Source organism: Fulmarus glacialis, unplaced genomic scaffold, assembly GCF_000690835.1.
Source record: "Fulmarus glacialis isolate BGI_N327 unplaced genomic scaffold, ASM69083v1 scaffold2168, whole genome shotgun sequence".
Classification (NCBI taxonomy): Eukaryota; Metazoa; Chordata; class Aves; order Procellariiformes; family Procellariidae; genus Fulmarus; species Fulmarus glacialis.
Genome location: NW_009226122.1, coordinates 1 through 13,199, shown reverse-complemented (window position 1 = coordinate 13,199; position 13,199 = coordinate 1). Strand labels below are relative to the sequence as shown.

At 40.5% G+C, this 13,199-nt stretch overlaps 1 protein-coding gene across 1 annotated transcript in view; it reads right to left on the bottom strand.

Moving 5' to 3' along the window:
* RAPGEF1 (Rap guanine nucleotide exchange factor (GEF) 1) overlaps positions 1–11,931 on the bottom strand; it is an 84,928-nt gene extending 72,997 nt beyond the window's left edge. The window contains exon 1 of the mRNA XM_009582687.1: positions 11,737–11,931. Coding sequence (XP_009580982.1) covers positions 11,737–11,755 — 19 coding nt within the window. The 5' untranslated portion in view covers positions 11,756–11,931. The remainder of the gene's footprint in view (positions 1–11,736) is intronic.
* Positions 11,932–13,199: the final 1,268 nt, after the last annotated feature.

Genomic DNA, 13,199 nt, shown 5'->3' with positions numbered 1-13,199 from the left:
TATTCATTCCAAGGGAATTATCCACTGATCAGTTTTTATCTCCAAACTAGGTCCTCATGCTTGCAGCTAGTCAAGAGCTCAGGCTGGCAGAGGTTTTGGTTCCTTCCGCTCTCACCGGAGGCCATGGTAACACAGAACAGTCTCAAAAATACATTTGATTGCAACTCCATGACAAAAGGCAGGTCTGCACTAAGGAAACTGGCACCAATTTGCCTGCCAACACCTCACATAGCCAAGGTACAGAGGCACAAAGCCAGGCTCCAAGTTATGAATCCCCTTTACTGGGCTGGGCCTTAGTTTTTCACACCTTCCTGCACAGGGAACCGCTGTGTGTGGTTTTTCCCCCCCATGATTTTATAAAGTAGGATAAAACCCAAGCAAAACCAGAAGGCACAACAGGAAAAGGGCATAAGGACTCCAGTATTTCCCCCAAAATACACATAAGCAGAAAATGGTAAGCTCTAAGTTTTGGCTTTTAAGCAAACTTGCTCACTAGCCTGGCTGCTGTGCTGTTCCATACTTGTCACAGTCAAGTGTGAAACTCAAGAGGAGCAGTCGACACCCTGGGTTCTGCAAGTCCTTCTCCCCTACTTATTACAGCTCACCCTTTTGCTACAGCCCTGCTCTGTTCCATTTTGTATCAACTGCTCATTTGCTACGAAAACGGTTGGTTCCATTCACTCGCCCATATGTACCAGCATGAAATTAATTTACATCTCCATCCCTCAGAGCAGATACCCCTGTTCTGCACGGGCTTCAAAATAAGATATGTCCTTCATTTGCAATTATCATGCAAAAAACCTAAAAATCTGGGCAGGTAAGTTGCCTCCTGCATTTCACCCAGAAGCCAAGGCAATTACTGCAAAACCTGAGTTTGCATCAGTAAACATAGCAATGTAGTAATTTTGGTTTATCTAATTTTCAATTCTGAGGACTATGTACAAACAAAACCAAAACCAAACCAAACTCAACTGGATTTCTCCTGACAAGCAAATTGTTGAACTGGCCAAAAATCATATTTTACTCACTGCAAAAAAGAATTCTGGAGATTCTTCAGCTGATATGATTCAGGATAATGGGCATTTTACAGCTGTACAAGTGAGAATATTTTGGGAAAGAGAGATGGTTTTAATTCCCTCTGGTTCATTTAATAAAATCTAAACATCATAGCTTAAAATAATCCTGACAGACAAAGCAGGACAGACCTTCCTATCCAATACAGTATAACCATGTACTGCATCAAAACTGTTCTATATCCTCTCCTTGGGTAAAATAGCAGGGATGGAGAAAAAGAAACCATTTACACAGAAGAGCACGAATCTCTCTACCCAGACCCATTTGTTTTACTCTGCAAGTATTGACAGATGAGTAATGAATATTCTGCTGCAGACACGGGCTCTTCTTCAAGGCAGCATCAGTTAATAAACCACAACCACACCTGCAAAAATACTAAGGAATTTAACTAAATGACTCCTTCAAGGGCACAGGATTGCAGGAGGAGCCAGTTTTTGTGCTTTGTTATCATCCCAAAGGTTAAGATCATAGTGTGCAGCATCAACACAAACCAGTGTTACTTTTCTGGATATGAAAGCTTTGAGTAACAATTTCATTAAATGTATACCACTAATATTTCTAGCATGATTTTTTTCCCATTATGATAATATTTGAAACTTAGCAGACTAGGTTGCCAAAGCTTTTAGATGTGAGGTACCTCATCTGAGAAGTATTAAATGATAAAACCAAATGAAAATAATAGTAATAATAAAACCCACAGCCTGTTAGCTCTCCCCACAGGACAAGCCACAGCACTAGTAATGTTGCCGAGAATGGTGTTTTGCATGAGTTATCAACTTTGGATGCCAGACTCAGATCAGGACCTCGATCAAAATCCATGTTAACAGCACATGCACACTGGGAATGATTTCAGAATCAGTTATGCTTTCACTTGATAGGGGAATTTTTTTTGCATATTGCCAGTGGAGCTCCAACAGCCTGGATGACCAATAGCTGTAACCTTAGATGGTATTTTCTGTACCATCCCTAAGTACTTACAGAACTTGAGAAGTATCAAAACAATGACATAAGCGATCAACAACCTTCCAACATAGTTTTTGTTGTTACTAACACTATTACACACCTTGTTGCCAGAGACTCTCAGGATTTATAGATAAACTGATCTGCCCAGCTGTCAGAAATAATCCCTCAGATGTTTCCTTAGTTTTCCCTTCTTTATCATGTTAACTTCAGCCAGAACAAAAAGTGTAAAATACACTTTCGGGCAGTAACCCTGAACACAGATAACTGTGGTCAACTGCCAGGTTAAGTATTTTTTCCTTGCACTGCTGCACATAATAAAAAGCGACAACAATCCTGACAACCCCAGGCAATGACACGAGTTACACCAATGTCTGGTCCGAATGATGGTTTTGATCCCTTGGACCTTGGCACTCCCCAGGCTGCCAGCCAAATGGAAGCTCGGAGAAGTTCTCCTGTGTATCACTTGCGGTATACCTGATGTCCCCAGGGAGCCCTAGAAGTATTACAGTGAAATGTACACCTCAGATTTGAGGTCTAATGAACAAGGCTGTAATTCAGTATAAAACCTAAGAGTAAAAGCTGCCAATGCGTATTTAAAGAATTTATACAAGTGCTTTCACCCGAGACAGACAGGAGCAAAACCATCATTGTTTAAAGTCTACCTCGAAATACGCAGAGACAGTAATGAGAACCAAATTCTCTCTTTACAGAGTTTTTAAGGATTCATTCGCCCTACCATTTTTACTGTGATACTTTGGCTTTTAACAGCAACCCACCCTTCACTGCCCTCAACTGGCTCCTCTGAGCTGTCCCCAGAAGACACACGTATTTGCTTTTTTCCAAAGGATTTTGCTTTTCCTTGGCATTCCCCGTTCCAGGCCAACCAGTTCACAATTCAAGTAGTCTTAGTTCTAGCAGCAAAGGAAAACATTTTTTTAATCAGTGTTTTTGCCTTTCAGCCTGATGCCAAATCATCAGCTGATGGAACGTGATACCTCGCGGCTCCCTGGGCTGAGCAGCACAAGGGAAAGCAAAGAACTTCAACTTTAAAAGGTCTAGTGTCTGTTTCATTTTTGGGAACTAACGGCAAATTAGATAAAAACGTTACCACCTCACAGACGCGCCACCAGCAGCAGGGTTAATATTAGCTCTTGCAGGCATCCCCTTTGTGGTACATAGGTTCTCTCATTAGTCCTCTCCGCAGTGACTTGCATGTGAGATGGGATTTTTGCTCCTAATCCTGGTTTTCTCCCCAGAGAGTCATGCAGTCTGAGGGGTGAACACCACGGCCAAACAGCACGTTTGCTTTAGCGCTGCAAGAAACAGGCGTGCCAAAGCCAGGGTGACAGTGAAGAAATGCCTTTCCCCAGCTCTGCCTCAACCAAAGATGCAGCAAGCAGTTGGCTAAATCAATGCATTCAGCTTCACATAACTACAGTATCAAGCAATACCTAAAATCTCTTTGAATAGCTTCCCCACAGGACAGAAATCTGCCCGGGGCTGGGATTCATGTCCCCCAAACTTAGCTGGGTAAATGCTAGGCATTATAGTCTACACTAGTCACAGTCACCACAGGCTTCTCCTGTAGTCTCTGGTGAGAGATGGGCATTTCCAAACCAATATAACCACTATTAAATCCTTTTGAGAACTGCTGGAATCCATGAGGGACTAGATATTATTAGAACAAAAATTATACATAAATAAAAAATATTTTAGACTTTGTATAGACAAAATTGTATATATTTCAGTACGGGTGCAATTTTGAGCCAGCTTCACAAAATTGACTAATTCTGAGCAAGGATATTCTCAAATCACCATAAATCTTGCTTATTTATTTTACCTTCATAAATTTAGAGGCAAAAGCTTAAATGACACAACCGGTTTTTAACTAATACAAGTGTGCTGGTGCAAGAAGTTAGTGGAGAAATGAGGAGAAGTTTCTAGGCAATAACGAATTTATATTGTTCATTCTTAGACTTTGCCTATACATGAAGGTTGCATCAATTAATCCAGCTGAGGTTAAACTAGAGTAGCTCACTGCACGATTTTCTCATATTTTTTCAAAATACAGTCAGATTTATCTCATGCCTGTGAATTTTAAACTAATACGAGACAAGTTTAGACTGACAAAATGCTTATGCAACTGAATGAGCATAACCGTAGTTAAATCACCAAACAGCAAACTACATCATCCAGGTCTTAATTTGAAAAAAAAAGGTCTTTTTCTATGAGCAGCAAAACTAGTGAAACTCCATCTATTCTTCTTCCAATGCAAGAAATCTAGCTTTCTCGCATCTCCCCTGGCATCCCTCTGAACAAGAAGCACCACGTGCGTTAGTGATTCTGAAATGACGTGTGTACCAGTTGACTCCAGATGGCCAAACGGAGTATGGGACAGCTACATTTTCCCTTTTGCCATAATGAAGGCACTATTTGTGGTCTCTTCATTCTACTTAGCCTTCTACAGAAAATGTGTAGGAATTTAAATAAATTTTTAATAACGATTCCTCTGCAAAGTTTGACTGAAATTGGCCAAGACGTCCAAGAGTTCTAACAGAGGATGGATAAGCCATCATTATTTCCTTATGAAAAGATACTACAGATTAAGTAAGAGAGGTACAGACATAAGAAGCAAGCTTACCTCTGAGCAGACACGCCAAGTTACACATCAAGACTCAGTGGTTCTTCTTTAAAGGGATACTGTACACCTGAATATCACAAAATTGGCCATATTTGAGAGAGCCAGCTCATTGTAAACAATATACTTTAAATACCATTTCTTATATTCATTAGAACGTTTTAACAACTTTCCGAAGTGTCTCTCCTGTAAACTACAACAGACCAGACTGACAGAGCAGGAGACAGAAGTGCCACTGTTTCCAGTGACAAAGAGCAAACAGCTATTCACAGAGCAAACAGAAAAACTAAGCTGAAAACAGAGAAAATCCCCACCTCGGTTTCTGTCAGTTATGTTCTCCTAGGTATTGCTCATAAAGATACAAGATTTTTTTTTTTTTTTAAGTCATGTGACTTTCAGATTCATAATGTTTTTTGGGTACTGCAAATTTCTCCCATATAGTAGCCCCGGAGAAGCAATTCCAAGCAGCAAAAGAGTAAACTCAACCCCTGCACCACTCTTACCATGCTCCATCAAAAATCTGGCATCAGACTTAACATATGATTTCATGTGACCTTTGCAAGGACAAACCACCTCCTGCACAACCCAGTGCTCCACATTTTCTGTAAGACCCTGTAAACTCATAGATGAGCTCTAACTAAACCTGTTGGTAGACCTCCCTAGTTCCTCAAACTTATTATTCTTGTATATAATTCAGTTTAAAGCTTCATCTAATTAGAAAAGCAGAAAACATACACTTAAAAAAATTAAGATTGAAAAAATATATCCAGATAGGGATATTTAATTTCTTTGCATATGAAAGCTGCAGCACAGATCACTCCCAACAATGAAATGCAAAGTTGCATTGTTAAGCAAAAAGTGGATGGGAACTATCCACACTTTATCTCCCCATACTCCAGTTGACAAACTTAAGTTAATATAGTTAGAGCACAAAATGAAAGGATAATGTATCACCCAAGGAAAACGGTGTTTTAAACAGTATTGTCCTGCTAACTGAAGCCCACCGTCGGATGGATTCACTGAGCATTGCTATCTAGAATTGGTTGGAATGTACTATACAACCAGAACTAAAATATTGATTTCCCTGGGTGCCCTTTATTACATGATGCTTGGTTCGTAAAGGAAACTTTCTAAAAATGGAATTAATTCCTGAGGCTATTTTACCACCTCTTGGGCAGTATGGACAGGACAGATTGGTAGACTGAGAAGGACAATAAAAACATCAAAAGGTAGGGGATAAAACAACGCATGCTGTACACTGTGAACACACTCCTTTTGCTCCCATTTTAATTATTAAAGACTACCTGCAAACTAAAGTTTAACAGATATACAACTACATATTCAGTCTCTTGGTAAAATTTTATCAAGGTTTAATCAACCAACCAAGTTGCAGCATCTCCTTACTCCAACTTTACCAGCTATGGGTAACTATTCTTTGATTTTAACCTTTACTGATTCTTTCCTTTCTTTTCAGAAGCCTAAAAAGAAAATTCTCATCTATTTTCTTTCAAAACCCAGGATTTTTGTACATGTGAGGGATGAAATTAAAGATCTTGTTTAGAATTTAAATGGGACTGGTTCAGTGAACACGTTAAGTATGCAACAAAGGGCATCCCCACATGAAGCCTTCAGAGAGAAAGAGTGAGAGCATGAGAGTGCAAGCAAGCTTTAACCTTTCTCCCTCAGCAGAATAATGAATTAGTATTTCCTTAGAGGCACTGATGGCCATACCAAGATGTTAACTTGAATCACAAAATGCACAGTATTTTCATGACACCAGAAAAGCTCTACGCAAAACAGCAGAGACCATCACCCAGGTAAAGTAAGATAATGCAAAACATACATTTGCTTAATTCAAAGAGCCTCAGTCCCATAATTAAGAAATCTCTTCTTCAGGTACCACCCATGCGCAATCGACCCTCTCAGTGGTATGAAAGGGGAACAAAAAAAATGAAAGAAACATAAAACCAAAATGCTAGCCAAGACTTAGAATCTCCATACAGCTCTTGTCAATTCTCAAATCTTTTAGATTACTTTCCTAAATATGATAAAATAGAAAGCAAGTGTAGAACCAATTCTCCCAAATACCGTTGATATCGTATCTCCCACCACACTAAGTAAGTGAATGCTCTGATATAGAACATCTTTTTCTTATACTTGTTTCTATTCACTTCTTCCTTGCTCTCAACATGAAAACACTACCTTACAAACTCCAGAGAAGGTGAGCTATGGTAGCAGCTAAAACAGCAAACAGATTTAACATCAAGAGACTGTTTCAAAGCTGAAGAGCTTTAACTGAAATATGCAACGCAAATAAAGTAGATCAATAATCTGATCCATCAACTTTCTCAGGTTGCTTCACAGAATATGTGAGGACATCATTTCTCTCTCACACAGATGAAATTGTTTCCTCTATCAGCATCAATGTCACACACCACAAGAAGAGATCAGACATGTATTTTTGAGAGTGGATGCTATGGGTCAGGTAATGTAGCTGTAAATTTGTCAGGCTGCAGTAACGTGAATAGCAGAACGGCAGAACATTCCTTTGGCAGCATGTCCCAACCTGCAGGATTCCTGCAGCTTTTCCGGATTGCTGAAATTTATCTTCTGTCTCTTTGCCCTGGAACAGACTCCCGTGAAAGCCACTGGGAGCCTCCTCCTTGTCCGCTTTCCCTTTTTGTCATCTGTCTGTCTTTTCCTATCTGCTCTACTTGCACGCAACTTAGCCCACCATTCCTTCCTCTTCTAATATCCAGGGCTTGCGCGTCCTCTCGCTCCTTTTCTGGTCTGTTCAACCATTCCATCAACATCTCCACTTGTGATGTCCCTTCTTCCTTCTCTGGAGTTCTGGGGCTGTAAATTCAAACTTGCAAAGGTGAATAAATCTAGTTTTCCTCCAACCAGCTCTCCCTTTTCCTCTAATCTCTACTAAAGCACTGAGAACAACACACTGTTCTCTATTACCATCCCCTCATTCCATTATGTTCTCCAATATTTCTCAACTGTATGCCATGAAAGCCAAGCTTTGGTTATTTAGACAAAACTGACAAATAACAAAGCTGATATTATTGCAATAGCTACGTGATTTTAATACTCCTTCCATACCGCTTCCATGACAATGGCTGAATCCTATAGTTTCAGAGAGAAAAACCTATTCTGTCACAAATTTGAGAAGCTGAAGGATCCCTCTCAATGCACAGGTTTTTCTCCAAATAATGTAAAGTCTCCACAAGAACAATACAGACCGGAAGGATTCATTTCACTGCCAAGCAACAGTACACAGAGGTCAATAGCTTTGCAAACCGGCAAAATACCCCAAAACTCCAGATCTCTAGTTTCAGCAGAAAAACGTTGGGATGATTTGCCTTGGAAAATGGAACAAATTATATCCTCTACATGTGTCCAAACTATGCAAAATGATGGGTGCGGTGAGGAGCAGGAGAGAGGAAGGCAGCTATTAAATCACCTTACCTGTAGCTCTGATGTGTATAATTTGTTGTTTTTAATATACTACACAGTTCTCGAGTTTTATCTGGCACAAAGACAGGAGATGCTCTCTATCATCTTACCTTTGCTGGGGTACAAGGATCTTCCAAACTAGGTGCTATGATAACTAACAATTCCAGCTGTCACCTCTCAGTAGCCCAACTGAGAACTACCTAAACATCTCCTGCAATACACATGATTGAGTGCTTGAATTAAATCTGATTAGCCGTCAAATGCCTCTGCCAGGGAAAGGTATAACATCTCTCTAGTTTATTTAAAATAAAGTCTAGAAAGTTAACACTTCATGTTCCTCCACTTGTCCACTTGCAGTTAAGATGCTGTAAGTTTCAGAATCGAATGCTCTCCTTTCAAAGGATTTGTAAGTCAACGGCAAAGCTCATTTTGCCAATTCTACCCACAGGCTTTCAACTTTGGAATAAATAAGGAGTTAATGTGTATTTTTTAAAAAAGACCCACACCTTTGCATCAGAGTGTGCACTTACAGATAGAGTTATTAGAATATCAGATGAGGTATCAACTGCAATCAACTTCCAAAAAGATGAACAAAACCCCAAGGAAACCTTAAAAAGCAGTTAGAGATACACTCCCTTCCCTAGGAACAGATACCAGGTTTCTTTCACTCATGCAATACATTGCAACAAGAAAAGCCATGCTGATAGATTACAGATCCCTTACAAATAGGAAATGTTCTCTGCAAGTGAAGCAATGGACCTGGATGAGGGACATCTGTGTTACGATCTTGACTGACAGCAAACTTCCACTCATCTCTCTGCTTGCCAGGAGGTTAGCAAGAGCCAGTAAGAGTTACCACCACATAAAAATCACACCAATAGATATATTTAGTCATTGCGGTTCAAGGAAAACGATTGCTTGCACTGAAAATAAATTTAGCAATTGTTTCCAGTTTCTGCTTTTTCACTGACTAAGGCACAACCCAGCTGCTTCACATTCCAGTAGACTTCAGCTGTCTTTTCTCTCCACTCCTTGTCCACTTCCTTCTTACAACTGCTACGACCATCTCAATCTTGCAGCAGTTATCCCACAGGCTACATTTGTGAACACTCCAATCTCGAAGCTATGCAACAGAACACCTGTCAAGCCCACACTGACTTCTAAAAAATGCAAAATTCTGCTCTTTGTGCCATTTTGTAGGAAACACTAAATAGTGATCATCTCATACCTGTATTTTGCCTCCACATAAAACTAGACTGAATTGTTTATGCTTTTTAAACAAGTTACAGTAAAACACACATGCAATGTCACTATCCGAGGGGCATATAGTAGGAAATGCACCAAGTGCTAAAAGCCCAAGTAAGGAAGAATTGGAACTGAATTGCCTTTAGGGTTGTGAAGTGAGTCTTTAGAAGAGTTTAATTTTCAGATTCCAGGATGAGACATTTCATAGAGAATTTTTACTTCATTTGAAAACCACCAGTAGAGCAGCACTTACACTGGTCAACTGCAAAACTTCTAACTTGAAAGCCTTCACTTATACTGAAGAACATGGTACAGTGGTAAATGCACAACTGAACAGAGAAAGAATTCTGCCTAGTAACTCACCTGAGCATACCTTAGACAAAGAGAAACTGCAGAAAATTGTATAGGTGTAAAAAATATGCAGGATAATTTCCATACAATGATCCAAGAGATGATTACAAAAAATATCCTCCCCAAAACTAAGATCCCGGGAAACTTCACATTAATACAAAAACATTCACAGACGCACAATTCAGAATCATGTAAATTGGTGTGGAGGACTCCGAACAAACATTAAGTTCCTATAAAGATGGTAATAATCTGGCCTCCTGAATTGTTTCTTTTATTCTGTCGTTTTCCTTAAGAACAGAGTTCTCCTGGGACTACCCCTAGATGTTTATACCACCAATACTAAAGGAGGAGATTTCAAAGATGAATTTGCTTATCAGGCAAATGCTTACGAGTAAAAGGTGAAGACAACAGCATTTTCAGCCTGCTGGGAATAAATACATCCAGTTCAGTCCTGAGCAGAATAGACATAACTGACTGCACTCCAGGTAGCTGACGCCTGAAACAGTTATCTCAACCTTTAGCAGACGGCTATTGAAAAAGCAAGCTTACGTGGGACAGGAAAACCCTGCAAGAAATTACAAGATTAAGACTGAAAACGTCAAGTAGAGTAAACCTTCAAAGTATGGCACCCATATGTTTTTTGGTTTTAATAAAGGGCATTCTTGAATGGACCTGCATCATGGAAGAGCTTTTGGTTTTAGACCTGATGGTGTCTGACTGCTCCCTTATTCTCCCTGAATGATGCAGAATGGTTCAACTCCCTGGAGCACGTAATCCATCAGGTAAATAAATACAGGAATTCAGGTATTGCCATGGTAACAGGAAACCCAAGCAGAGTCTGTGACCTTCTCCACTCCTCCTTGGCATCCCTATTTTGGATTTTAGATCAAAACTATAAGACTAACTAGGTTGAGAGCAAGCATCTCCTGAAAGTGAAGACAAAAAGTCACATTCTACAGTAACAAAAAACCAACACTGGATGCCGTTCCTTCTCTTCAAGTCAATGGGGATTCTGCTTCCAAAAAGTATTTGGAAGTCTCCTGGCTGGAGCCTAACAAAACAGGCGGTCTAATACTACTGAAAACAAAACATACCGTCTTATTCTACATTACCAGATGGCTCCCCTTCACTCCAAAGCAGTGCTCTGAATCGCTCTACAGTGACTCTTCTGTTGATTAAACAATAGTACAGAGAGGCTCCAGAGGGAGCCTTGTGCGCTATTCTTGGTGGACAGGATGGTAGCTGTTATCTCTAATCATTTATTATTGCCTTTTATTAAGTGCTGACAAGGTGTTTCATTTAAGGACCCAGGGAGCAGATGTATGTAAGATCTCTAGGGATCTAACCCTATAAGGTAACACTTCTCTTCCCAGCAGACTAGATGAACATGAGAGTCAAACCAAAGCCCAAGCCAATTCCGAAGTTTGTCAAGACAACTTGTTATCAGGCAACAGCCTATTTTATTTACAACATAATGGGTTTTGCATGTATTTCCGTTCCCATAAGAAAAAAACAAATTCAAATGCACACAAATACGCAGGCCTTAGACCTCATAGCGTTTGTTTCATGACTCTGTATCCTTTGTTCTGCTACTGTATACATTTTGACAAATATTACCCCAGAATTACTGCGGTATTACAGACTGTGTTTATTCGGTGACGCTATTAACCAAACTGTTTGTGTCAATCAGAAGTTCAAACGCTCAGAAGCAGTGATCAAGACTGCACTGCACTGCACTGAAACAGCTGGCTTCCAGCCCTCCTTCCCTCCCCTTCCCCGTCTCTTCTCCTCCAGTTTGTATTTGGACTGGATTTAATTTTTTGTTTTTAAATACCCTTCTTAAAGAAATGAAAGTACAAGCAGTTGAAAGAGGACACTTTCCCAGATTTACAGTTCCTCTTGTTCAGCAAATCATCACTACGATACACACCCACCAGAAAGAATGCCTCCACATCAAGGCTTCACCCATTGCATCTTCAAAACTGTACAGTTACAGCACTGACCTGGGGATGGATCCTGCATGATGTCTTGAGTTCTTCAATGGGAGTTCAGTGTGTTGCAAGGCCGGGTCTCTAGGTTGCGCAGCGTATGATTTTTGTATGGTATTTTTGGCCTTTCTGTTCTATTGTTTATGGAACCGCACTGCGTTTGTGTGTGTCTACAGAGTCATCTTCCCGCGTTTGAACTCTTCACGCTGCTTCGCTGGTGTGGAGTTATATTTACTATTCTCACAGGGTTATTTACTGCACGCGAATAAACAAAACGTGATCACTTATTTATACATCTGTAATTACTGTCTATAGCGCTATCAGCAGTTACTAAAATCCCAAGCCAAATTCACCTCTAGCATAAACAAGTGGCAATTATTTTAGAGCTGGCCCCAGGTCTATATATGCTGCAAACACCTTCCTTACTCAGTTACCCGCTTCCCAGACAAACAGTTGCAGCGATATACCAGTAAGCATTGAAAAGACATAGCCAGAATCCCAAAGCAAAGCGTTATGTTGCAATTCTATGTAAGGGATCGTGCATCAGATTAACCTATGATATTTCTGGAATAACATTTGTCCCATGATGTGATGCACTCTTGTTAGACAGTAACTTAGCGCGAAGAGCTGGAAACATGCCTACGTACTGCACTTAAGAGCCGGCTGCCAGGCAGCCAGTCTGCTTATCCCTGGAGGCCGCTCCAGAACCCGTATCACTGGAGAACGTATTCGTATACAGTGCAGCGCAGAAGCCAGAACAAACCAGGATCGAATGATAAAAACCAGAAAGCACTGCTACCAACTTTACTCCTTCGAAACAGGAATCCTTCCTAAATCAGTGGCTGCTGTCCTGGAAAGCCTGAATGCTGTACTTCGCACATCCTGACTCAGACTGCTACCCTACGTTCCCCCGTAGGAAACTGCCTAGCTATTCCTTACAATAAAAAATACAAAACAACATTGATTTTTCTCTGCTAATTAAATGCAACATAATTAAACTAAATAACTTCACTGCTTGATTTGCAAAACACTAATTGAATCTTTAAACATACTACTCCCGCTACACAGAAAAAGAGGGGTATTCGACCATCTAAAGTGACAACTGAGAACCAGACACGACTCCAGAAGCACAGAGAGACAATATGATCCGTGCCTGAGCGCTTCCTTGTGAGAGCAGAAGAGATCTCAGCAGCCTCCCCCGGCTCCGGCTCTAGGCGAGCACCCCAGGGTGAGGGGAGAGCTTTGCAAGAGATGTAGGAAAAAATGAGCAAGTTCCCTCTGACATTTGCCCACGGACTCATCTTTTCTGATCTTGCATAAACACCAGAAGAGGAAAGTTGGAGAAGTTGCTATTAATCATTGCGTGTAGGCCCCAAAGCGTTGCAGCGCCCTGGCTTTGCTGATGCTTTGCTACATGGAAAGGACGGCAGGGGTGCGGGAAAATAAAAGAAAAAAAAAAAAAGGAAAAAGGGGGGAAA